This window comes from Pogona vitticeps, chromosome 1, assembly GCF_051106095.1.
Source record: "Pogona vitticeps strain Pit_001003342236 chromosome 1, PviZW2.1, whole genome shotgun sequence".
Lineage (NCBI taxonomy): Eukaryota > Metazoa > Chordata > Lepidosauria > Squamata > Agamidae > Pogona > Pogona vitticeps.
Genome location: NC_135783.1, coordinates 184,261,187 through 184,285,634, shown reverse-complemented (window position 1 = coordinate 184,285,634; position 24,448 = coordinate 184,261,187). Strand labels below are relative to the sequence as shown.

At 41.6% G+C, this 24,448-nt stretch overlaps 1 protein-coding gene across 2 annotated transcripts in view; it reads left to right on the top strand.

Moving 5' to 3' along the window:
• The window catches only part of LOC110079891 (aldehyde oxidase), a 59,951-nt gene that overhangs the window by 14,123 nt on the left and 21,380 nt on the right, over window positions 1–24,448 (top strand). Inside the window, exons 13-21 of one of the 2 annotated variants that reach the window (XM_072979049.2) lie at window positions 841–1,003; window positions 4,053–4,145; window positions 10,336–10,505; window positions 11,183–11,309; window positions 13,116–13,238; window positions 13,456–13,552; window positions 21,195–21,319; window positions 22,488–22,621; window positions 23,956–24,043. In XM_072979049.2, coding sequence (XP_072835150.2) covers window positions 841–1,003; window positions 4,053–4,145; window positions 10,336–10,505; window positions 11,183–11,309; window positions 13,116–13,238; window positions 13,456–13,552; window positions 21,195–21,319; window positions 22,488–22,621; window positions 23,956–24,043 — 1,120 coding nt within the window. Of the gene's footprint in view, window positions 1–840; window positions 1,004–4,052; window positions 4,146–10,335; window positions 10,506–11,182; window positions 11,310–13,115; window positions 13,239–13,455; window positions 13,553–21,194; window positions 21,320–22,487; window positions 22,622–23,955; window positions 24,068–24,448 lie in introns of both variants that reach the window. The other variant, XM_078379913.1, reaches the window with a different exon arrangement.

Below are 24,448 nucleotides of genomic sequence, written 5' to 3'. Positions count from 1 at the left end.
AATATGTTATCACTTCTGTTGGGGTACATAATTCACATTTGCTCTGTAGAAAAGATCTGTAGGCAGCCTAGCAAATTCCCAATTGTATTATTTTCTAATAGACCCTTTTTTTAAAAAAAATGTATGTGTTACCTTCTTATGCCTGTGTCCATATAAATTTTCCTCTTTGAAAGAAAGCAGCATGCAAGGTCTGGCAAAGAATAATTCCTCAGTGAGCTACATATCCTGTACTGTTTATGCTGGTATTGCAAGTGTCCATTGGGCAGTGCTTGTGATATCAGCCCAAATGGCACCACAATTTTCTTCTCCCACTTCCTGCTTTATTCAAAATCTCCTAGGATTTTGAAAGGTTTGTTCTTGGGCTGATTCATTCAGTAGCTTGTTTCAGCAGGATTGAATGCTGGAGTTGTTCTGAGAGACTTGGCAATTGGAGGGTAATGTCTCGTTTCCTCTGTAGCCTTTTGCTGCACCTCAAAAAGCTGCTTTTGAGCCCCGAGGAACCCTCCAGATCCTTTCCTGAGGCACCTCTGAGACCTGCAGAGGGGAGGGCCAAGGAAAGAAGCTCAGTTTGGCTGACAAAGCAGTAGCAATGTACCAATACGGAGGTGTTGGCTTATTTTGCTTTGAAGATTGTGTAGTTTCTTTCTCCAGCATTTACACACATTCTGGGAAGTGCAGGCCCCCCCCAATCCAAAAGCCCCCTGCCAAATTTGCATATAATCAATGCAGCTTTTAAGTTGATGAATCACAATTTTCCAGGGTTCAGTAGGACTGGGCTTGCAAAAAGTCTTAAAATACCACCCAAGTTCTGCATTATTAATGTATTTTTTCTGTGTACAGGAACTGGAATAAAAATACCCTAGAAGAAGCTTGCAGGCTAGTTTCTGAGGAACTTTCGGTCCTGGACACCACTCCAGAAGGAATATCTGAATACAAAAAAACTCTAATTACAAGTTTCATATTTAAATTCTACTTACAAACATTGAAGCAATTGAACCAAATGGTAATCTTCTCTGAGTTGTAAGCTGACCATCCGTTTTGAGCACTGTAAAGATGCAGTTGTTTTTCATTAGTAAGGGCAAATGTTTTTGTAGGGAACTAGAACTATGTGGTAAATTACGTACCTCAAGAAAAGCAAATGTGCTTTTTATTGATCCTTCCTTTCCAAAAGCAAAAGGCCATGTATTGCCAAATGCTTCAGTAAAAAAATTAAAATAATAAAACCCAAAAGCTGAACAGCTCACTATAGTAGTAATAGATAGTTGTTGTAGTTTTAAAGAAGCTTTCTACCTGGAAGTATAACTTTTTTTCTTTTTGTGGAAGGACCACACCTCAGTTCATTATACAGGAGCTGTGTCAATGTTGTCGTGTAGACAGCAGTGTTTTTCTTAGCAAATGTCCCACATTTTCTCCTGCAGGAAATCCAGCTTTCTTGAACCATTCTGAAAACTCCACATATATGTAGATATTTCCTATTATCAGGGATGTTGGCAAGTCTTTGCGCCTGAGCCTCAAGTCCAAATCTTGAGGGGTTTTCCCTGCCCCCCCCCAGGCTTGGGACTTGAGACTTGGACAAAAGACTTTGACTGCCTGTGCACCACCCAGTTGATAGGCCAGCGCATGCACGGAGGCCGCAGGTCTGTAAGGGACGCTGGGTGGGCCCATGTGCCTGCAGCGAGACAGTGGACTGACTTCCCTTCCTAGAGCTGGCCTCTGCGCCGGCCTATCCGCTGGGTGGTGAGGGTGGGGGTGGAGGCAGCAGGCCCAGCTCCTGGGAGGGAAGCCAGGCCTGCTGCCTCTGAGGATGATGGCAGTGGCGGCAGCCGGTAGGGAGGCCCATCCCAAAAATGTTTCCAAGTCACAAGTTAAGTGTTTTTTTAAAAAGACCTCATGTCAAGTCCAAGTTGAGTTGTTGGTGCAGCTTTTTTGGACTCGACAGCAAGTTGTGACTTGCAAGTCCCCACCTGTGCCTGTTGCTATTCTCCTTGTTTTGTTTTCACTCAGAGTCTTTCTGCTGGCTCTCCCTGAATAACTACTTTGTCCCTATATCACTGCTAATCTTACTGCCTCCTTAATTAGAGAATCACAGTTGCCTGCTGTGGTATGTATATTTCAACTGCTCTGGCTTCAAATAAACACAAGGTGTTGTCATTTCATCTCATACAACAACAAAAACAACAGCATTAAGCCTTCTAACTGGAGCTTCCTCCCCCTAGTATATTGAAAAGCTGGTACAGAGCCTCATCTAGACTCCTGCATTTGGAATACGATGGGGTTTGATCAAAGCCACTGCTCAACAGCACTATATTATATTATATAAAAATTATATTCTGTTTACTTTGGCTAGGATGTCAGTTTTATTTCTCCAGCTGAAGGCTTTTGAACAGTACCTTTGTAAATGCTTCTCAGAGTTACAGTTGAAATAGCGTTTCACTACAAACACCTTGTTTGCTTTTTCTTCTCTCCCGAAATCAGCTTTACTTCGCTGTGGGCTGGCTTGCCTCCTTCTTTCTGGACTGTCATTTCTCCTTCGTTGTGGGCTGGCTCTTCTCACTTTATCATCTAATCTTTCATCTCTTTTTCTCACTTCCTCAAAAAGCCTTCCTGTAATGTACTGTAGATTCAATTCTCTTTTTGGCATAGTCTCTAGACTAGTCACTAGAACATCGTAGCTTTCTGGCAAACTGTTCAAAATTATATATACAGTGGTGCCTCACACAACGATGTTAATTGGTTCCAAAAAAATCAACGTTGTGTGAAAACATCGTTCTGTGAAGCACCATTTCCCATAGGAATGCATTGAAAACCGGTTAATCCGTTCCAATTGGAACGGATTGCCATCGTTCAGTGAAAATCCCCATAGGAAACATCGTTGAGTGAAACAATGTTTCCTATATTGGAATGTATTGAAGCCGACTCAATACATTTCAATGGCATTCCGATGTCTCTTTTCCCTCATTTAAAAGTGCCTTAAACTGTTTGAAACCTGTTTTAAATGCTTGGCATCGATAGTCCAGCTTGTGAAAGGTATGCAAACTTAATTTGGTGTTGTTCTGAGTCTTCGTTCATTTTTGCTGATTTTTTAATTTTTCCTCATTGAAATGTATTGGACGGTCCGTCCAATACATTGCAATGGAGAAAACAAAAAATCAGCAAAAATGAATGAAGACTCAGAACAACACCAAATTAAGTTTGCATGCCTTTCACAAGCTGGACTATCGATGCCAAGCATTTAAAACAGTTTCCTAACAGTTTAAGGCACTTTTAAATGAGGGAAAAGGGACATCGGAAAGAGTTTAAAAGGGAAACGGAGATCAAAGAGCTGTTTCCGATGTCCATTTCCCCTCATTTAAAAGTGCCTTAAACTGTTAGGAAACTGTTTTAAATGTTTGGCATCGATAGTCCAGCTTGTGAAAGGCATGCAAACTTAATTTGGTGTTGTTCTGAGTCTTCGTTCATTTTTGCTGATTTTTTGTTTTCTCCATTGAAATGTATTGGACGGACCGTCCAATACATTTCAATGAGGAAAAATTTAAAAAATCAGCAAAAATGAACGAAGACTCAGAACAACACCAAATTAAGTTTGCATACCTTTCACAAGCTGGACTATCGATGCCAAGCATTTAAAACAGTTTCCTAACAGTTTAAGGCACTTTTAAATGAGGGAAAAGGGACATTGTTATGTGAAAATCCCCCATAGGAAACATCGCTGTGTGAGGCAGCAAATTGATCAGAAAAAGACATCGTTATGTGAATTCATCGTTGTGTGAGGCACTCGTTGTGCGAGGCACCACTGTACTTAATGAGTCTCTGTAAATTCCATATTTCTCTGTTGCAACTCATTAAAGAAGTTTTTCATCTTCTGCAAGTGATGGGGCATGCTTTCACATTCTTCTAACTTAGCTTGATATAGCTTTCTGGTTAGGGATACTTTTGTCCTTGCTGAGTCCCTGAACGTTTTGGAACAAGGGCAAGACATGCATGTGATCAATAACAGATCAAGGGGGTCAGCTGTAAATAACAAAGACTGTTTCCCTTCCCCCCCCCCCTAGCATCCATCTAGGTATGAGGCTGTACCGGTGGAATATGTGAGCACTTTGGACGACTTCCGTAGCAGTCTCCCTAAAGGTTCACAAAAATATCAGGTCAGTGACATCATGCATTAATGTGGTAAACAGTTGCACTCTGCTTTTGTGAACGCATGCAGCAACTCAGTATTTTCTAGGTTGTACCAGGAGCATGGAGTGGCTGGATCATGGTCATCATTGTTTGCTCATTACCCTTCATCATAAGTCGTCCGCACGGTTGTGCTGCTCTATCCCACCCCATCATGTGACCTTCCAGTCTGGGCAGGAGCCTGGACTTCCTTTATCTGCCTCCTTCAGCACCTGGCCACTCAGACGAGGAGGTGAGACAGAGATTCCTGCAGTGCTGCCTTTGAGTGGCCAGTTGTTGGAGGAGGTGGAGATGGGAGGTCCAGGCTCCTGCCCAGACTGGAAGATTGCATGATGGGGAGGGACAGAGCAGCATGCATCAGCAGGTCAGTGGGTCAGCTGCCAGTGGAGAGGGGGAAGCAAACACATGACAGCTGTGCTGCTACACAGACAACCGATGAGGAAGGGGCATGAAATACTTCATGCCCATCTTTACTCATCACCACAAGTTGTTCCTTAGACTCTGCAAAGATTTCAAAATCCTAAGAAACACTGTAAGACAGTTCTCCATTGGGACTCATACTTAGATTGGTACTTTTCTGTTACTTAACACTCAAAGCAACACTTACGAGGTCAAAATCTAGTCTTGATCAACACAGTACATGTACAGTATGTTCAGCTATGCTCTAGTTAATTGAGCAGGAGGTAAGTTGGCAAAGTTACTTGGGGATGTGGGTGGGTAATTTGATGACACTTTTTGATGTATTTTTATGTATAACATGGACGTATTGGTTTGCTAAAAAAATGGTTTTGGCAATGGGGTTGATGACTGTGACGTCCTCCTCTCACGTCACAATGGTCACGACACTCTCTCATTCACACTTTACTTGCTGCCACCAACCACACTTATTGATCTGACTCATCAGACAATGGTATGGATTTAAAAATTAAAAAGGATTGTTTATTGAGAAAACATAAATAATAGTAAATCACTGTAGAAACTAAATAAGGCAATCAATGTAATAAAGTATCCCCCTCAATCATTCTCTCATTCAGACCTACTCCAGCACAGTACCTCATAACTTGAATAAACAGGCCCTAACACTCTATCTCATCCCAATCTCCCCAAAATCCAAAATCTCTCCAATCTGCTCTCACCACATTCACTCCCCCCTTATATACATTAACTCCACCCACTGAAGTCCCACCTCCTGTCCTGCCATAGGCAGATAAACTCCAGCCATAGCAGTGACAGGCAGGTGACATCATCACAGCTGTCACATACCTCCCCCTTATGAAGTTGTTTTGCGATGAAAAGCTAAAGTGCTTTTCATTTCAAAACAACTGCACATGAAACATACGAATACATACCCCCATATAACCATAATATAACCACATAACATTTTTAAGCATGAACATATTTTCTTAAATATACTTACTTTCCAAATACACATCTGCAAAAATATACACATAGGTAATAACACAGTCACAGTATCAATTTGCAACTTTTTACACTTAGTTAAAATTTTCCCAAGAGTCCATGTTTACTCATCCATCGTCTTCAGGTCTTCGGGATAAGGCATCAGTAACACAGTTCATTGTCCATTTGACAACCTTACCCTCTAAGTCATAGTCCTGCAAAATGCGAGCCCATCTCATTAGTTCACAGTTCTGGGCTTTCATAGTCTTTAGCCCTATAAAAGGTGAGTAGTCCATGCACCAAATGAAATGTCTCTTCCAGACGTAGGCCTTCACTTTCTGGATCGCGTAAACGATGGCCCAACACTCTTTTCCGATGGTCGACACGTGCTTTTTTCCTTTCGAAGTTTCTGGATCAGGTAGGACACAGGATGCTGGTCTCCGTAGTCATCACATTGGTACAGCTCAGCTCCTACCCCGGCCTTCGAAGTATCAATGTGGACGATGAATTCTTTAGTTAAGTCTGGAGCATGCAACACAGGGCGGTTGGTTGATGCTTCTTTTAGCTTTCCAAAAGCCACCTTGCAGTCATAGGACCATGGAACAAGGTCCTTGCTCCTTTTCTTCATCAGCTCTGCATCAATCTGATGTAACATTCCTTTGGCTACATTAGGTTTGGTGTAGAAAACCTGCTAATACTTATTAACTAATGTTAAATCACTCTGCTGTTCTATGAATATAGCAGGGCTGATCTGCACCTCCTCTGAGATGAACTTTTGCTGACCCCTCCCTTTCCAGAAAGGTAACCCCGTGTTCTCTTTTATCAGCTGCTTTCATTTCAGACAGCACAATTTTTTCTTCACTATAAGAAGGCTTAAGGGCATTCACATGAACAACCCTTTTGTCTAGTTGTTCAACTCCCTCAAGAATGTCATTGAGGTTACTCATTTCATGAACAACTCCATATGGACTGTTCCAGTTCAGTTGTAACTTGTTCCCCTTGATGGGCCTCACTAGAAAGACCTCATCTCCAGGAATAAACTGAAGTTCCCTAGCCTTTTTGTCATACCACAGTTTTTGTTTAACTTTTTGTGGTTTTAGATTCTCAGCAGCCAAATGTAGATTTCTTTCGAGGCTGTTTACCACAGAGTTTAACAATCTGATCCCAATTTTGCTTAATTAGATCAAGCGGACCCCTCACATGTCTCTCAAATAATAGCTTAAAAGGGCTGAAACCAGTACTCTCTTGTGGGACTGATCTGTAGGCATATAAAAGTAACTGTGGGTTTTGGTCCCAGTTCTTATGGTTCTCAGCTAAATAGGCTTTGATCATCCTCATGAGGGTCACATTGAATCTCTCTGCCAACCCATCACTTTCCGGATGATAGGGAGAATTCTCTAATTGTTTTACTCCACAAATCTGCCGCAATCTCTTCATAAATTTGGAAGTAACTGATGTTTTTATAAGGTCTGCTTCAATACTTTTAACAGGTGTAGAGATTACTGGTAAAGGGCACATCTTAACCTCAGTCTGGTCACTGTTATAACTTTGTTTCTGGCACATATCAACTTTCTGACAGAAATTTCTAACCTGTTTTCTATTTCAGGCCAATGAAACTTCTGGGTTATTCTCTGGTTGGTTTCAATTATACCCAAATGTGCATTAACTAAGACTGAATGTCCCTTTTCCAAAATTATCGAATTATATTTATCTGGTACCATTAACTGGCTTCTAATCTCAAGTTCCCCTTTTGAAATATTTATCTGTTTTTCTCTGTATAGCAACCCTTGTTTAGGGGATAATCCTTTGCCAGCCACTTTTCCAAAACAGCCTTTTAAAATAGGATCTGTTAGCTGCTCTTGGACAAAAATATTTTCCTGAGGTAGAGAAATTGCCTCAGCTTGGGGTAGATCTCTGACTTCCTCTTGAGAATCAGTAATCTTTCCTGCTGCCTCATTTTGTTCTGGTAGTGATTGTGCAATCACAAAGGCACTCTTGACATGTTTTGAGAGATCAGTGCCTATAAGAACTGATGCAGCAGCAATGGGAATATTTTCATCATAACTTGAGATCTGCCCTCTAAATGTATCAATTTTAGAGAGCTTAGCTGCCTCTGCTTTCGTTTCTATGGCTACAGAGCTACCTCTAGAGGGAGTCATCTGACTGTTCTGTATGCAATATACAGATTTGGTCTCTTTTAAATTCACTTTCTGAGGAGAAATTTCTTTATTTTGTTTTGTATTAAAACACTGGGAAGCAATGTGTCCCCTCCCCTGACAAGCAAAGCAAATTTTCTCTCCCCATGAGCTTTTGCCAGCAAATCTTTCTGATTTTTCTTTTCCCTCCAAAACCTGGCTCTTGGCCTGGCTCTGTCCTGAAGGCTTTTCAACAAAATGGCCGCCCACTTTCCGCTGGCTCTGAACTAGCCCTTTGGAATACTTAGGGTAGTCTTCCCATGTTTCCCTCATGTTTTCTTCAGAATAATTCAGGTTTTGAAGTTGTGCCTTAACCTGTGTGCCTTTTTTTGGTTTCGGAATAGTTTGTGGCTTTATCTTCCTTTCACACTCATAAACCTCATCCACTTCCACTTTGGATTGTAAATCTTTTCCCTCAGAAAACCCATCTATGCCGTATGCATCCTTAAAAACTTGCCTTAATAGAGTAAACCCAGACCTCTGTTTCTCTTTCAGTTGTTCAATATATATATTTTCCATTTGCTTAAATATATTGTCAATATTTTTCATCTCTTCCATATACCTATCCCAGTCATCATCCCTATTGGATTTTTCCTCACTATTTATTTTCATTTGGCAAGTGGTGCAGATTTGACAAAATTCTTTTATTTCTTTTCCCATTTTTGGCCAGTAGTACTTCTGGGATATTTTCTGCTTAGTCTTTGCTATCCCTAAATGTCCCGATAGGGTGTCTGTGTGACATTTTTCCAATACTTTCTATATTTAGAAGGAACTACAAACAATTTTTCCTTCTTGGAGTTTATTAAGATCTCTCTACATAAAAGGCCTTCTTCACAATAATATCTCTCACGGTTCTCAGGGGTTACTGGACAATTGCTAACCATATTAAAGCACTGCTGCAAGGTTGGATCTATTTGTTGATCCCATTTGCTAAACTCAATAGAGTTCTTCCCCTTTGAGTTCTCCATTTCTATTTCTATTTGTTTCATTCTGTATATATGTTCACCATTTAACTTATCTCCAGAACTTTCAGACATCTCTGGAGATTTTGGCTCACTTTCAGCCATTTTACTGCGCGTTAAAGGCATGTTACTTGCACAAAAGGTTCCTTACTATTTCCAAGCCTCTGTGTAAAAATACTATTTTTCTTTTCTGTGCTCAGGTCTGATATTTATTAGCAGTGTACACCAGCTGATCCGGCTAGGCCTGTAACTGTTACTACGGTCCACTGGCGTGTCCTTCCACCCTTTTCCCTGGGCCTCTTGCCCACTAAGGATACTTTATCTTATATTACTGCCTTTGGCTGACTCCAATTTCACCACAGCTCTACCCACTCACAGGTTCTGCTGTTTATAATGGAGATCCCTCAGCTTTGCTGCCCTTGGTCTGTCCCCACAGAGTTCACCTAATTCTGGACACTCTGACCAAACCACCACAGCCTCCGCTTTTGGGCCACTCTCCCTCACAAAATGGACACCACAGAGCTCATATATCAGTGCTTCCACTCTGAAGCTTAAGCGCCTCTCCACTAAATTTGCTCCCCTTGAGTCAAATTCTAGAGAGTTACCACGCTTTACACTTCAGGTGACCCTAACTGAAATCCTTTTGCTCTGGTCCCTTTAGCCAAGGCTTTACTGGACAAGTCGCATCCCACACGCTGGACACCAATTTTATTGTGACGTCTTCCTCTCATGTCACAATGGTCACGACACTCTCTCAGTCACACTTTACTTGCTGCCACCAACCACACTTATTGATCTGACTCATCAGACAATGGTATGGATTTAAAAATTAAAAAGGATTGTTTATTGAGAAAACATAAATAATAGTAAATCACTGTAGAAACTAAATAAGGTAATCAATGTAATAAAGTATCCCCCTCAATCATTCTCTCATTCAGACCTACTCTAGCACAGTACCTCATAACTTGAATAAACAGGCCCTAATGCTCTATCTCATCCCAATCTCCCCAAAATCCAAAATCTCTCCAATCTGCTCTCACCACATTCACTCCCCCCTTATATACATTAACTCCACCCACTGAAGTCTCACCTCCTGTCCTGCCATAGGCAGATAAACTCCAGCCATAGCAGTGACAGGTAGGTGATATCATCAAAGCCGTCACAATGACTCACAAGAAAAATGTTCCTATGGCTGTGCTTCGCAAGACAAATGTTTTCTGTTTTTTCTTCTGCCTCATGTTTGCTGATTTTTAAATGTTTTTCTATGATGTTAAAAAAGTGAAAGTTTTTTTATTTAAATTTTTGAAATCATCTGCACAATATGTATGGCTTTAAAGAGCACTTAATAAACCCTTTGTAAACCAAATTTGACTTTGTTCTGACTTCTTTTGCCCATAGGAACACATTAATTACATTTCAATGCATTCCAATGGGAAAATGTATTTCGCAAGACAACATTAACCGCGGAACAAATTGAATTCGTCTTGGAGGCACCACTGATTGTTTATTTTGTAATAACATGGTCTTTCTCTTTGCAAAGGTTTCAGGTTGCTAATTAAGGATACCTTCCTTTTTGTTGTTGTTGTTGTTGTTTTATGAAACAGGATATTAACCCGGAACAGTTGCCCCATGACACAGTAGGGTGTCCCCTGATGCATCTTGCAGCGATCAAGCATGCCACAGGAGAAGCTCTCTATTGCGATGACATTCACCCTGTGCAGAAGGAACTCTTTTTGGCCTTCGTGACAAGTTCAAGAGCCCATGCAGAGATTGTGTGAGCATGGAGAGATGTTTATTACAGCCCTCGCCTTGAGAAGGACAGGAAATCATGAGTTGTGTTTTTAAGAAATGGGTCCAAGCAATGCTCTATATTTTATTACATGAATCCCAAATTATTAGTGGGTATGTGCCCTCCAAAGGGCTTAAGACCAAAAGTAGTCCCTGGATACTCAGATGTTACTCACCTCTCAGCTAAGGAGTACTCCTTAGAAAGTTACTTGCCTGCACATATTCACCCCCATCCCCTTCCTGGATTACAGAACCGAAACGTTAAATGTATATATGCACATGGGACATATATCTTTCATTAGCTGATTATTGCTTCTTTCACTGATTTTTATTTAGTTGATTGTTGTTTTGAAGTAACCATCTGTTTAAGCCTTTCCATATAGCTAATGGAAAACCCAGCAATGGTTGAATGATTGACACCTACATTAAATCTTCTTTCATGACAGTAGAATTTAACAAATAATAAGAATAAATTTGTGCAGGGTTGATGGAAGTAACATTTTCTAAATAAAGAAGTGAAAACCCTCTTCTTACCCACCTGCCCATCATCTTACAAAATACCTTAGATAAAATGTTGTTGAAATGTCAAGGAATCATGAATCAAGAAATAATTTCTACATTCTTTTACATTTCTGAGAAGATTATTGATTGTTTCTTTCCCAGGTCAATTGATACATCAGAAGCCCTCAATTTGCCAGGAGTGGTTGATGTGATAACAGCTGAAGATGTCCCTGGTACAAATGAATTCTGTTACATCACAGAACCAGAGAGTTTGTTTGCAACGGATAAGGTATTGTGGCTTATCAACCTTTTAATACCTAAATAAATGCAAGTATGTTTTGTGGGAAAATTTACCTTTGGATAACATTTAGAAAGAAAAGTGGGTATTTACATATTTTTAGAGTGCATATTGTGGCAGTGATCCCTGGGTGGTGTTTACCCCATTGCTTGGGGGTAGGGCAACCTCCATTCCAGTTATGAGCCAGATTCTGCAAAGGGGATTTTATGCATTCAAAAATGGTGATCTGCTTCCATTAGAGGCTATCAACAATGAAAGCAGGAGTAAAAAATTGCTTTTTGTGGCCTACAGCTCTCAGAACGTGAACAGTATCTCCACCAGCATAGCCATTTTCTTTTTCAAACTCCAAGTGAGAGGATGCTGCTTGTTATACCCTATAAATCAGATACCAAAAAATTATTTGCCAAATATAAATATTTCGTACCAGGGAACATGGATCATCATATACGAATTGAGAAGGAATTTTAATGGACTGGACCCAGTCAGAGGAAACACTTAAATGTCACTGATTTCACTGAGAGAGTTATGCAGCCATCAGAGCTGAAAGCACAACACTGTTGGAGAGACATGACTGAGCCAGATTTTGTTTTTGAGAAACCTGACACCAAAGGTATCCTGTGTTTCTCATGGACCCTGAAAACTAATACACAACATAATTTTCAAATGCTGGGAGGGAGGAAAAATTCTAGCTGTGGCAATCAGGGTGTGATTACACAGTGCGGAAAATACGCTTTGATCTGCTGTGATGCACTTTTATCAAGTTGGGTCAGTGCTGGCAAAAGCCCTGTTATCTGTCCAGATGACACAGCTGTGTTTGCACACACACAAAAGAAACACTGTCTGGAGACAGTAGGAGCACCCTTTTGCCTTTGGATCAAGTGATCACGCATACACTGCAGAAAGCAGAAAAAAGCGATGCCAATTTAAGCCCCCCCCCCGGCAGCTGAACAAAAAAAAGATGGTTTCCCATTGATGAGACAATTCCACAAGGAGCTTCTTCGCATGGAGTGGCTGGTTTTTAATTCAATTTCACCTGTACCTAATCTGAAACAAACCAAGGGATGAACGGCCACCGTATCTACCTCCACAGACAAAATTGCCCATTAAAGATTTTCTTCTTGCAATGATAAACTATCTGTACCATTTCTTTCTGCCTCTGATGAAAAATGTTCAATTTCGGTGGATTCTGATACTCCGATCCCAATCTGTTTAGACTTAGAGCTTAATAAGAAGAGCCAGCAGCACCTTGAACTTACATAATGCTAACGACAAGAAGTAAAGGATCTTGAATGGGGTGGGTTCATCTTTTTGTTGTGAGTTCTTGCAGAATAAAATCACCATGAGATGAACTTACAGATTCCTTGCTTCCACTCAGGATCACATCATGGTCACATCTGACCATGCGAAGGAATGCCAGGGCATGCCTACCAGGCAGCTGCAAACCACACCACCAGGCAAGATGATCAGTGGTCTCAAACTTTAATAGCGCCGCTCTCCTCTTGAGTTGCAGGGACAGTCTCTGCTTGCTTACCCCTCCCAAGAGGTGATCGGCTGTGCTAAACAAAGGGGACTCTGCTGATCATTTGTCCAGCACTAGTTACTCAATAAGAAGAAACGTGTGGAGCTTCAGCAACAGGATGTTTTTGTCCAGAAAAAAAGAACTATCTCTTCTCTTGCCTGACACAGCTGCTTCTACAGGCCTATAACACTTTCTCAAGTGGGGCAACTAGTTTCTGTCCATTTTGTGTAATGTGATACATATGTATAAGGATGTGGAATCCTGTTAATATATTGCAGGTAGCCTGTGTGGGCCAGATCGTTTGTGCTGTGGTTGCCGATTCAGCTGCTCAGGCCAAGCGAGCTACTTCAAGAGTGAAAATAACATATAAAGCCCTGGAACCCGTTGTTCTGACTATTGAGGTAATTTTTTGTGGCTCACTCAAAAGTTAAACACAGGATGTAAAAACTGATCCATTCAATAGATTATTTTCAGCATTAGGCTAGTGTGGTGTTATTGGGGGATACGCCAGCTTTCCTAGAGGACATTATCGAAGCATACAGGCAGCTGAAGGAGGCTTCCACAGCTTTCTTATTTATTTGTGTGTGTGTTTTTTAAAATTTCCAATTGCAACTGCAGGAAGCAATAAAACACAAGTCGTTCTTCAATCCAGAAAGAAAACTAGAGCGAGGAAACATACAAGAAGGATTTGATATGGCAGACCATACTCTTGCAGGTAAGTCAATATAAATTCTGCACAGAAAAAAGAAGGTTCTTTGCTGTTTTAAAGTCTACAGTCCTGTACCTACTTACTTTTCTGGTTATAAGTACTAGTGAACTCAGGGCTTGTTCAGACAGACTTTTGTTGTGCTGTTTGGTGCATTTTGGGGGGCAGATTGGTTCACCTCCCCCTCCCTCCCGGTGATCACACAATGTATTAGATGGAGCAGGCCAGTTTGCCCCCAGAGCACCCCCTGTCTGCACCACTGAGAATGAACCAAAATTGAGCCTTGCAGATGTCAAAGCTGCCAAACCTCTTTCCACTGCAAATTCTGGTATTGTGAAGTGGCTTAATAAGTGAGCCACTTCAGGATGTCAGCAAACACTTTCCCCTGCTCCATGGATTTTGTAAAAAGGAGGTGGTTTCTGAAATAGTGTGAGAGAAGGAGACACTATGGATGCTCCAGTAGATAGAATGTTTCCAATTTTATTTTATTTTTATTTTTTTGCATTGATGGTCATGCAAGCTGCAAAAATGGCACTGGGAGGCTGCATGCAGTACATGGGTCTCAGGAGTCCCACCCTTCCTCTACAGCAAGCATTCACAAAATATGACCAATGGGCAGTACGCAGCGTATTAGAGAAAGATTGCATATAATTATTTTAAAGAGACAAGTAAAAAGTAAAATTCCTTCTATGGTCCACATAGGGCTGCAGGCTCTTTAGGCATCTGACAACGTGGCCCTCCCAGCCTTTTCCCTTCTGCATCCAAGTATAAATGCAGAATGGGTCAGCACCAACGTTCCCTCTAATTTTCCTGAGCACTGAGCAGAGGCTCCACCCCCTGCATGCAGAATCCCAGCCACGACTGGAAGCCAATGGGTGAAAACAAACTGCTCGGCTACAGGCACCCGATGCAGCGCTGCACACCTGAGCACCTTAGAGAGAACATTGGCTGGCACCCTTTCCTAGCCTAGAGATGGGCACAATCCATGGTTTGGCAGATCGGACCTAGGTTTTGCGTAGTTGGCCCAGATGCCCCTGCCCACCTTCTCTTGGAGGTGCACCCTGGACTTCCCTGCTCCATCCCCTCCACTGAGTGGGTGCCCATGGGACACCTGCACAACACCTGTGGGCCCAATATCCAAACCTTGGCAAAATGCAAAACCGTGGATCGTGCCTGTCATGCACCCATTCACCTGTTTGTTTCTCCACACAACCCAGGTTCACTTTCGGGTGTGACATTTACTTTTTACCCTTTCCCGCTGCCACCAGAGGAGATATTCCTCACTATATCAAATAGGACTCTTTAATCAGTGTGATTCAATTAAACAATGTTTATTAAAGTGTTTATAAGTAAATCATATAAAGTAAATCATGGATTGTCTCATTTTATTCATTCAATAACATTTATATTTGTTTATTTATAATCATTTCAATCAAGATATTTATTCATTTCTTATCGTGTTCTCTCTCTCTCTTTCTCTTTAATACCAGGCTGTTCCTGCCTAAATTGCTTCTCTCTAACTGACATCTCTAACACAGACTCTAACTGACTCCAAACTGAAATCCTCTCTAACTAACTGCTCTTTAACTGTCATCCATTCTCTTATATATCCCTAGTCCCACCTTTTCTGTACAGCCATTGGCTCCTGAATCAGGGTTCCATTGTGATGGACAGGAGTGGTTCCTGACCTGTCCGTCACATACCTCCCCCCTTGGAACAGTTTGTATCATGGGGGTAAACTCTACAGTGATTAACCCTCATGTACAACGTATGAGAGAATACATTTTTTCCATTATACAAACCTTCTTTAAACATTAAACAAATATACATGTTATACTTTTATATTTTTCTATTACCTATTTTAAACTTATTAATTTTTTTCTATTTTACTTTTCATTACATATACAGTATCACCATTTTTATTACTTATATCATTACACATTTAACTTTTCTTATACTATATAACTTACATTTTAAAATATTTTTCCATTTATTCTCCATTTTTTCCATGCAATTATAACATTTTAATTTTAACCAGTTTGCATTCTATTGCTTTTACATTTTCATTTATTTATTACTTTTCATCAATTTTAACACTACATTGCATGTTACATTACTACATTGCAAAACATAACCAAAACCTTTGATTACAATTTAACTTCTAATATTTGTTATTATAATTTTTTTTCTCAGTCTTCTTGTGCAGCTTCTCATTGCTTTCTGTTATCCGTTGGGTCTTTGAGACCATGAATCTGCAATCTTATTTTGAGTCTTTCTTTTTCTTTGGATCTTATCAGCAAAGTCTTTTAGTTTTAGTGTCCCTCTTGCAATTTTGTTGGTTTTAAGTTTCACAGTTTGCAACGTCCCATAAAGTTTCTTTCTTTGCAATGTCCAGTCAATCATCAATCTTCCCTTCCAGTTGCCAATTAAATGTCTCTCACCTGCTCGGTCTTTCTTGTTGTCCACCTTGCTCCGCATGGCTCCTGGTTAGAATCCTGCCACAGCAATGATGTTGAAGACACTCTGGAACTCTGGAACTCTCACAACATGAAGACATTGTAACGGCCTCCCTCTACCTCACAAAGGGGGGTCGCTACGTCACTCTTGGTCACTTTTTTTTTCCACTGCCACCAACCATTCCCTCAAATAAGTAGCTTCAGGCCAAAATATGATTCAAAATAAAAACTCAGGTTTATTGGGTACAAATAAAAGGAATGGTAAATCACTTATAATAAATAATAATTCAATCACTATAATAAAGGCTCTAGCATACACAGACTCTCACAATATATCACAGATCTTCTAACTCCTCTCTAAACCCTATCCAAGCCCTATCAAAGCCCTATCAGTCCCTATCTGTCCCTATCTAAACTCTCTCACACACATTCACTCCCCTTTATACCACAGCTCCACCACTGATGTCCCACCCTCCGTCACACCATTGGTAGATGACTCACAGCTTTAGCAGTGACGGACAGGTGAGGTCATAGCTGTATGTAACAGACATCTCTTGACATGACATCTCTGGATACGATGACGTCTCTGGACACGACCTCTCTGGATACAATGATGTCTCTGGATACCACACTGACTTTTCTTTAATGTAGTCTGCAGCTTTTCCAGGGTCTCTTTACATCTGTTAAACCACTGGTTCTTCTTGTATTTTCTTTTAGTTTTTATAATCTTTAAAGGAGAGGCTATACATCTGGTCTTTGTTTCCCCACGCTGGATATAGCCTGCTATCCTTATCATAGCTTTCACTCTATCCTCTTTTATTTTTTCTATGACTAGAGTAAATTTATTTAGTAGTTCTTGCATTTCTCTTTTATCTACTTGCTTAATTTTAGATGCACATTTAATTTTATCTAGTTCTATTTCTTTATTCTCCACTTTCTTAACTAGGGTTTCTTGTTGCTTGGTTTTAGCTATGGGTGCAGACACAGAATGATCATCTTTTTCAGTTAGCTGTATCTTTTCCTTAGATACTATTTCTGCTGACTTTAATTTACTTCCCTCTAAAGTTTTCAGTTTCACCATCTCAGGGTAACATGATGTTTCCTGATCCTCATGTAACTTTTCCTCAGGAACCTCACTATTACCATAAAGATTTTCTATCTTTTCTGTTTGTGAGTGTGTGGTGATCACATCAGTCTTAATATAATTAATTAAGTCTAAAACAATTAAACAAGGCATATGGATCTCATGTGAAACAGCTACTTTAAATTTACCAGTCCAATCTTTATACCTTATATGTACTTTAGCCATGGGTAACTTAATTAGTTTTGTCCCAATTCCTTTAACTGTAATTTTCTCATTTGTAATGATATCTTTCTGTGGAATAATATCTGCATGGCATATAGTTATCTGAGAACAAGATTCTCTCAAAGCTAAATATTTGATATTATTAATGTAAATATTTTCTCCAGATGACTTCATCAATTCCCTGTTAGTTTTAATGTAATAGCAGTGGACTATCTCTGCTAGAGGAGGCAGTTGCTCCTGCTTCACTGCGTCAGTTAAACTGCCATTTTGGCTCACTTTAGAATTTTCATCCTGCTTTTGTATACAGTATACCTTTTTAGGTACAACTCCCAATGTTTTCTGTTGTCCCCTTTCTTTGTTTTTAATAAATTCACAATTTGAAATAAAATTACAGTGGTGCCTCGCATAGCGATTGCATCGTATAACGATGAAATCACTTTGCGATGAAGATTTTGTGATCGCTTTTGCGATCGCTTTCCGATGTTCCCTATGGGGGAATTTCGCTTTGCGATGATCGGTTCCCTGCTTGGGGAACGGATCATGGCAAAGCAAACAGCTGATCGGTCGCTCGGGAGGAGGGAGGGAAGGAGGGGTGAAGGGCCGGGCCCCGATCCCCAAGCCAGAGAGCAGTTGCGGGTGTCTCCCGGGCTAGCTGGTGAGCAGGGGCTGGCCGGCGCGTCCCTTCCCTCCCCTCCTCCCCACCCCAGGCGGCTGCCTTCTTCCAGCCCTCGCTCGCCGGCCTTGGTGTCTCCCAGGCTAGCTGGCAAGCGGGGGCTGGCTGGAGCGTCCCTTCCCTCCCCTCCTCCCCACCCCGGGCGGCTGCCTTCTTCCAGTCCTCGCTCGCCAGCCTTGGTGTCTCCCAGGCTAGCTGGCAAGCGGGGGCTGGCTGGAGCGTCCCTTCCCTCCCCTCCTCCCCACCCCAGGCGGCTGCCTTCTTCCAGCCCTTGCTCGCTGGCCTTGTCCGGGTGTCTCCTGGGCTAGCTGGCAAGCGGGGGCTGGCTGGAGCGTCCCTTCCCTCCCCTCCCCCCCACCCCAGGTGGCTGCCTTCTTCCAATCCTCGCTCGCCGGCCTTGGTGTCTCCCAGGCTAGCTGGCAAGCGGGGGCTGGCTGGAGCGTCCCTTCCCTCCCCTCCTCCCCACCCCGGGCGGCTGCCTTCTTCCAGTCCTCGCTCGCCGGCCTTGGTGTCTCCCAGGCTAGCTGGCAAGCGGGGGCTGGCTGGAGCGTCCCTCCCCTCCCCTCCTCCCCACCCCGGGCGGCTGCCTTCTTCCAGCCCTCGCTCGTCGGCCTTGGTGTCTCCTGGGCTAGTTGGCGAGTGGGGGCTGGCTGGAGCGTCCCTTCTCTCCCCTCCTCCCCACCCCGGGCAGCTGCCTCCCTCCAGCCCGCTGCTCACCGGAGAAAGACCCTCCGGCCCACCCGTCTGTGCCCCGGGACAGCCCCAGCAAGGAGGCTGGGTGTCGTCCAGGGCTGGATGGCAGTGGAACTTTGCTTTGCTATGATCGGTTCCGATCATAGCAATGCTTTTATAACAGCTGACTGGCAGTTTCAAAATGGCCACCCGCTGTTTCTGGGACGGATTCCTCCCTTACCGAACAGCGAAAATGGCCGCACTATGGAGGATCTTCGCTGAACGGTGAGTTTGAAGCCCATAGAAACACATTAATCACGTTTTAATGCGTTTCTATGGGGTTTTTTGCCCCGTATAGCGACGAATCCGTATAGTGACAATTTTTCCGGAACGGATTATCGTCGCTATGCGGGGCACCACTGTACCTGCATTACCATCACCAAAACCAGTTTTTAAATGTATTTGTTCTTTATATGGGGTTTGGTCTCCCTTCCCTTCAAAGCTTTCACCCTGTTGGTACTGCTCTGAGGGTCTCTCTCTAAAATGGCTTCCAACTGCCAGTTGATCTTTGAGGTATTCTCTGGGTTTTGTATTTCTATCTTCCCAAGCTTTCCCTCCAATTTAACCTTAGCACAATTTGAGTTTCTTACTTTTATATTTTCAGTTGTTTTTAATTGATTCCCCTCAGGATTGGATTTATTATTATTATAGTTTTGGATTTGTAATTGTAATTGTTTCATTTTTAGTTGGTGTTGCCTCTCTTTTTCCCTCATTTCCAGTTCCAGCTGTCTCTTATGAGCCTCAGCCTGTAGCTGTATCTTTTGTTGTTCCATGGCCATGGCCATCTCCCTTTCTCTGGCCTCTGCCTTTTCTCTCATTTCCAGTTGCAATCTTCTTAACTGAAATTCCTGTTCTTTTTCAAATTTCCATTTTATAAACTCTATGGAGTTTTCTGTCCCTGAGGCACCCTCCTGTTCTCTTGGGCTCTCATATTCCTGGCCCTCTTGGTCTGAAATTTCCCCTTCCTGAGATAAAGTCTGACTCTCAGCAAGTTCCATAACTGCCTTCTTCCCTCTCCTGGAAGTCATACCCAACAGTTTATTTTTATTATTAAATTGGTAGGCTGTTTTCTCACCAATTCCAATACACAAACCTCAATTGAAAATGACCTATTTTTTTCTGTGTTAGAGATTTAAACTATGTAGCTTTCTTTTGGCAACTTAAGATCGCTATGTTGTATCTTTGGGCTTCAGCCTCCCTGTTCCCTGTGTCTGTTACTTTGTATCTCTTGGTCTACAGATACCCAGATTTTCCAGTCCCAGCATTTACTTTTCACCCTTTCCCGCTGCCACCAGAGGAGATATTCCTCACTATATCAAATAGGACTCTTTAATCAGTGTGATTCAATCAAACAATGTTTATTAAAGTGTTTATAAGTAAATCATATAAAGTAAATCATGGATTGTCTCATTTTATTCATTCAATAAATTGTGCTTTGGTAACATTTATGTTTGTTTCTTTATAATCATTTCTATCAAGATATTTATTCATTTCTTATCATGTTCTCTCTCTCTTTATTTTTCTTAAACACCAGGCTGTTCCTAACTGCCTAAATTGCTTCTCTCTAACTGACATCTCTAACAAGGACTCAACTAACTCCAAACTGAAATCTTCTCTAACTAACTGCTCTTTATCTTCTCTAACTAACTGCTCATCCATTCTCTTATATATCCCTAGTCCCACCTTTTCTGTACAACCATTGGCTCTTGAATCAGGGTTCCATTGTGATGGACAGGAGTGGTTCCTGGCCTGTCTGTCACAGTGCCCATCTCTACAAGCCAGCATGTTCTGCACTGATGCTGGATGCCACGAAGCAGGACTTCTTTCTCAGCACTTAGCATTAACCCTGGTTGTCCCAGCAGGTTTTCTGGCAGCCCAGAGTTTATGCTGGGAAGCACAGTCATCTGTCCTAAAGAATGGCTGTCCAGGCTGTTTGGACCACAGTTAGGAAGTGTTCTTTTTTTATAACGACAGCTCCCAGCATCCCCCAGTCAGCATGGCCCATGGGCTGGCTGGGTGATTTGTGGAACTGAAGTCCCAAAAAGGGAACATTTCCAAGTGCTAGTTTGAGTTGTGCAGCCTTGATCCTATTGGCTTCGATTATTTGGGAAACTAGCAGAATGTTGGTTCTTTTGACAAAATCTAGTCTTGATAATGATCCAAATCTTAATGTAGTAAATCAAACTCAAGTAGGCCCATTTGAATCAATGAAAATTTGGTGAGTCAATTCCTCTGACAGTTCGATTGATTCAAATGACTGTACTATAACTGTGACTTAATTTATCATGTTAAGTTGCATGTAGAGAAGGGTAATTGGAATCAAAAGAGTTCTCATTAAATCCCCATTGTTTCTGTGACCTGCTCCAGTGCAATTAACTACACTAAGAAATAGGATTTTGCCCAATCTGTAATATTTCGTCATTCTCTGGTTCCTATTCTAAATTTCACAGATGTATTTTCTCTTTGATTTACATTTTGAAACAGGCAGGGTTCACATCGGGGGACAGGAGCATTTTTACATGGAAACTCAAAGTGTGCTTGTTATTCCAAAGGGAGAGGATAAAGAAATAGATATTTATGTGTCTTCACAGCATCCAACTTTTACTCAGGTAACAGTGAATGTATAATATTAAGTGTGACATAATGTGTAAATGTACAGGGTTTCCCTTGTCCCCAGGAAGAAACTTCCTGCCTGTCATCTGAAGCAGAACCATTTAGACCAAGATTTCCTACCTTTCCTGTTGTCTGTGAAAACTAAATCAAAAGGAATAACTTGTTTAGAGGAATATTGGCAAGTGACAGTGTTCTGTTTTTGTTTTTCAGCATACCAAGGAGTATCTATACTATATATTCATTATGGGAAAAGCATACAAGTCTATATCCTTCTGTTTAATGCTTCTGAAAAAGAGGCTGGGGAGGGTCTAAGGTGTTTCTGAAAATGTGTTTGACCAAAGACAGCAGCAGGACAAAAATAGTTTGGACCAAGGGAATTATGCCTAAAACCATCCCCACGGCTCCTCCTGGTTCATTGTACTCTGTGAAATATGTTTCTCCCTGAAGTTCAGCTCTCAGGGGTGTTAAAGGACTCCACAGAGCCCTCAGCTGTTTGAATGAATGATGGAGGGCCAGATGCCACTTATTATTTTCTCTTTCCCCTCGGAGCCTTATCCTAAATACTTAATTCAGTGCCCAACAAGAGTAGGCCTATTGAATGAATGGGATATTTTAGGTCAACACCCATACAAATCCAGTTGATGCAGTTTATTTACTTAGCTTGGGTCTAACAATTGGATCTAGTCCCCTGGCCATGAATTCCTGAGCCAAGAAGCTTTTAGCATAACAGATGGTCTGATGCATCTACCAGCTCTCTACAAATTGCTTCCCAAGACTATTAAGATAATGACCCTCATCATTGTTGGGGTGCTTATATGGGTTTTCATGACATCTTTTATGTAAAATCATATATTTCTACAGTGATATAGCCTGACTAAACAGAGACCTATAAGCATAATGTTTTTTCTTTGTATACATATGGAGATACGGATTTTGATGCATGCCCTTATCTATACCTTGATGATTACCAGAGCTTTTGAAAATGTCTATGAGTAAATAGAGGTATGCATTTGCATCCAAAGCCAGGGATTTAAGCCCTCTCTAGAAAGATGTGAGAAATATAAGGAGTGGCTTTGCTACTCTCCCCCTCCCTCTCTCAATCACACACACAATCCAAAGTGTTGGTATGTGAAATATCTCTCTGTATATTTTATTGTTTTACAGGAACTAGTGGCCTCAGTATTAAATATTCCATCAAATAGGATTATGTGTCATGTAAAGCGAGTTGGTGGTGGGTTCGGAGGTAAAATAACCAAAGCTGCCATTCTGGCTGCTGTCACTGCTGTGGCAGCAAACAAGTAAGTGTGTGGTTGAAACACACAACGCCTGTTGTTGTTACATGCTGATCAGTCACCTCCAACTTATGCCTCATCCTCAACAGTCCTGTTCAGCTCTTGCAAATGCAAGCTTGTGGTTTCCTTAAGGAATAAATCCATCTCTCTCTGTTTTTTATCTTCCTCTTTTCCCGCTGCTTCAACTACATCTATAGGCTCCACAAATGTACTGGGACACAATTTACTGTGACACAGGAAAGTACACATGGCAAAATGATTCAAGCTAAATTGGGTCCACAATCCAGTTAAAATAAACAACCTCTTCCAAACTGTTTAAAATACTTCCCTTTCTGGGAGAAAAGCAACGATTCCTGTGGCTCAGCTGTACATTTTGTAAATCAATATTTTGAAATTGATTCCGGGCATACTAAACCTGATGCAAACCAGGACGTTTCTCAATCTGTAACCACACCCTCATTTAGAACGGGTTCAGCAGCATTTAGGAAGGGCCATTGCATTCAAACCTTGTTTCCTCCATTCCTTGGGAAGGGTTTTCTTTGGTTTCTTGTGAGCTAAAGTGGATCAGAAAGAAAGATTTCTGTTTGAGGTTTATCCTCTACTGTGTCAGCTGTGGGTCCACTGGGTTTTGTAGAACCTGTTTGACCAGTCTGCTCCAGTAAGACAAAATAAGACACACTTTTTTCCCACAAAACAGGGGGGTGGAAAGTCTGTGCATCTTATGGAGCGAAGAAAATAGATTATATTTTCCTGTTTTCTTCTCATAAACAATTGGTGTGTCTTATGGAAAGGTGCGTCTTATGGAGCGAAAAATACGGTAAATGTTTGTGCACAATGGGAAGAGGAATCTCTCTCCAACAGATTTCAGCTGATTAAACAGCTATTGTCTGCCTCCCTATTGGTTACTGACTTTCAGTACAGATGTTTTCATTTAGAAACAAAATGAACAATTCTGCTGACAAGAAGAGAACCTCTGCCACCTTTCCCAGCCAGAGAAAGCTTTTCTCTGACAAAGAGCACAAGACAAATGTCTCCTTCCATTCTCCCTGTCCACACCAGCACAGGGATGAGGAAAGTGTGCCCATTCAGATATTTATTATCCCTCATCCCCAGCCATGCTGGCTAGGGTTGATGGGAGTGGTGGTCTAACAACATCCAAAGGACCCTCCTGTCCCCATATTGGTAATGAGAACAACTCAATTTGCTTAAGCCGTTGGGGGAGAAATGAGCAGGCAGTGGATGTTTCAAGTAGCAGGAGAATTCCTCACGTTGAGAAGCAGCACCTCTGTTCGCCCCTGCAGCCTATTTCAGTCATTGATGACATTGATGGTTAATTTCAGAACTGGCCGTGCAGTCCGTTGCGTTCTGGACCGAGCAGACGATATGTTAATAACTGGGGGCAGACATCCTTTCCTTGGAAGATACAAAGTGAGTAAAGCAGAGTTTAGAAAGGTAATTTTAAAAAGTAAATATCTATGTAACTAATAACGGGGGGGGGGGGTCCCCCAAAGGTCATTATTTGCAAAATACCCATTGTTATGCTCTTAATTACTACCAAAGTAACAGGTTGCAGCAGCAATGTTATTTGTCATCCCATACTTCCTGAAGTGAAATTCTGGCCTAACTACTCAAAACAAATCCCATACAAGCCGACAGGCATTCATCTGATAGCAAGTGCACATGTACAGACTTTATCTTAGTAGGATGACCACGTTTTTTGAAAGAAGAAAAAGAAAAGAAAATGTGAGAATGCAAAGTCCAGGCAATATGCTAGCTAACCAATGGAAGTGTCTCACTTTGTGCTACAGCTAAAAGCTGCAATTTGCAGGTGTG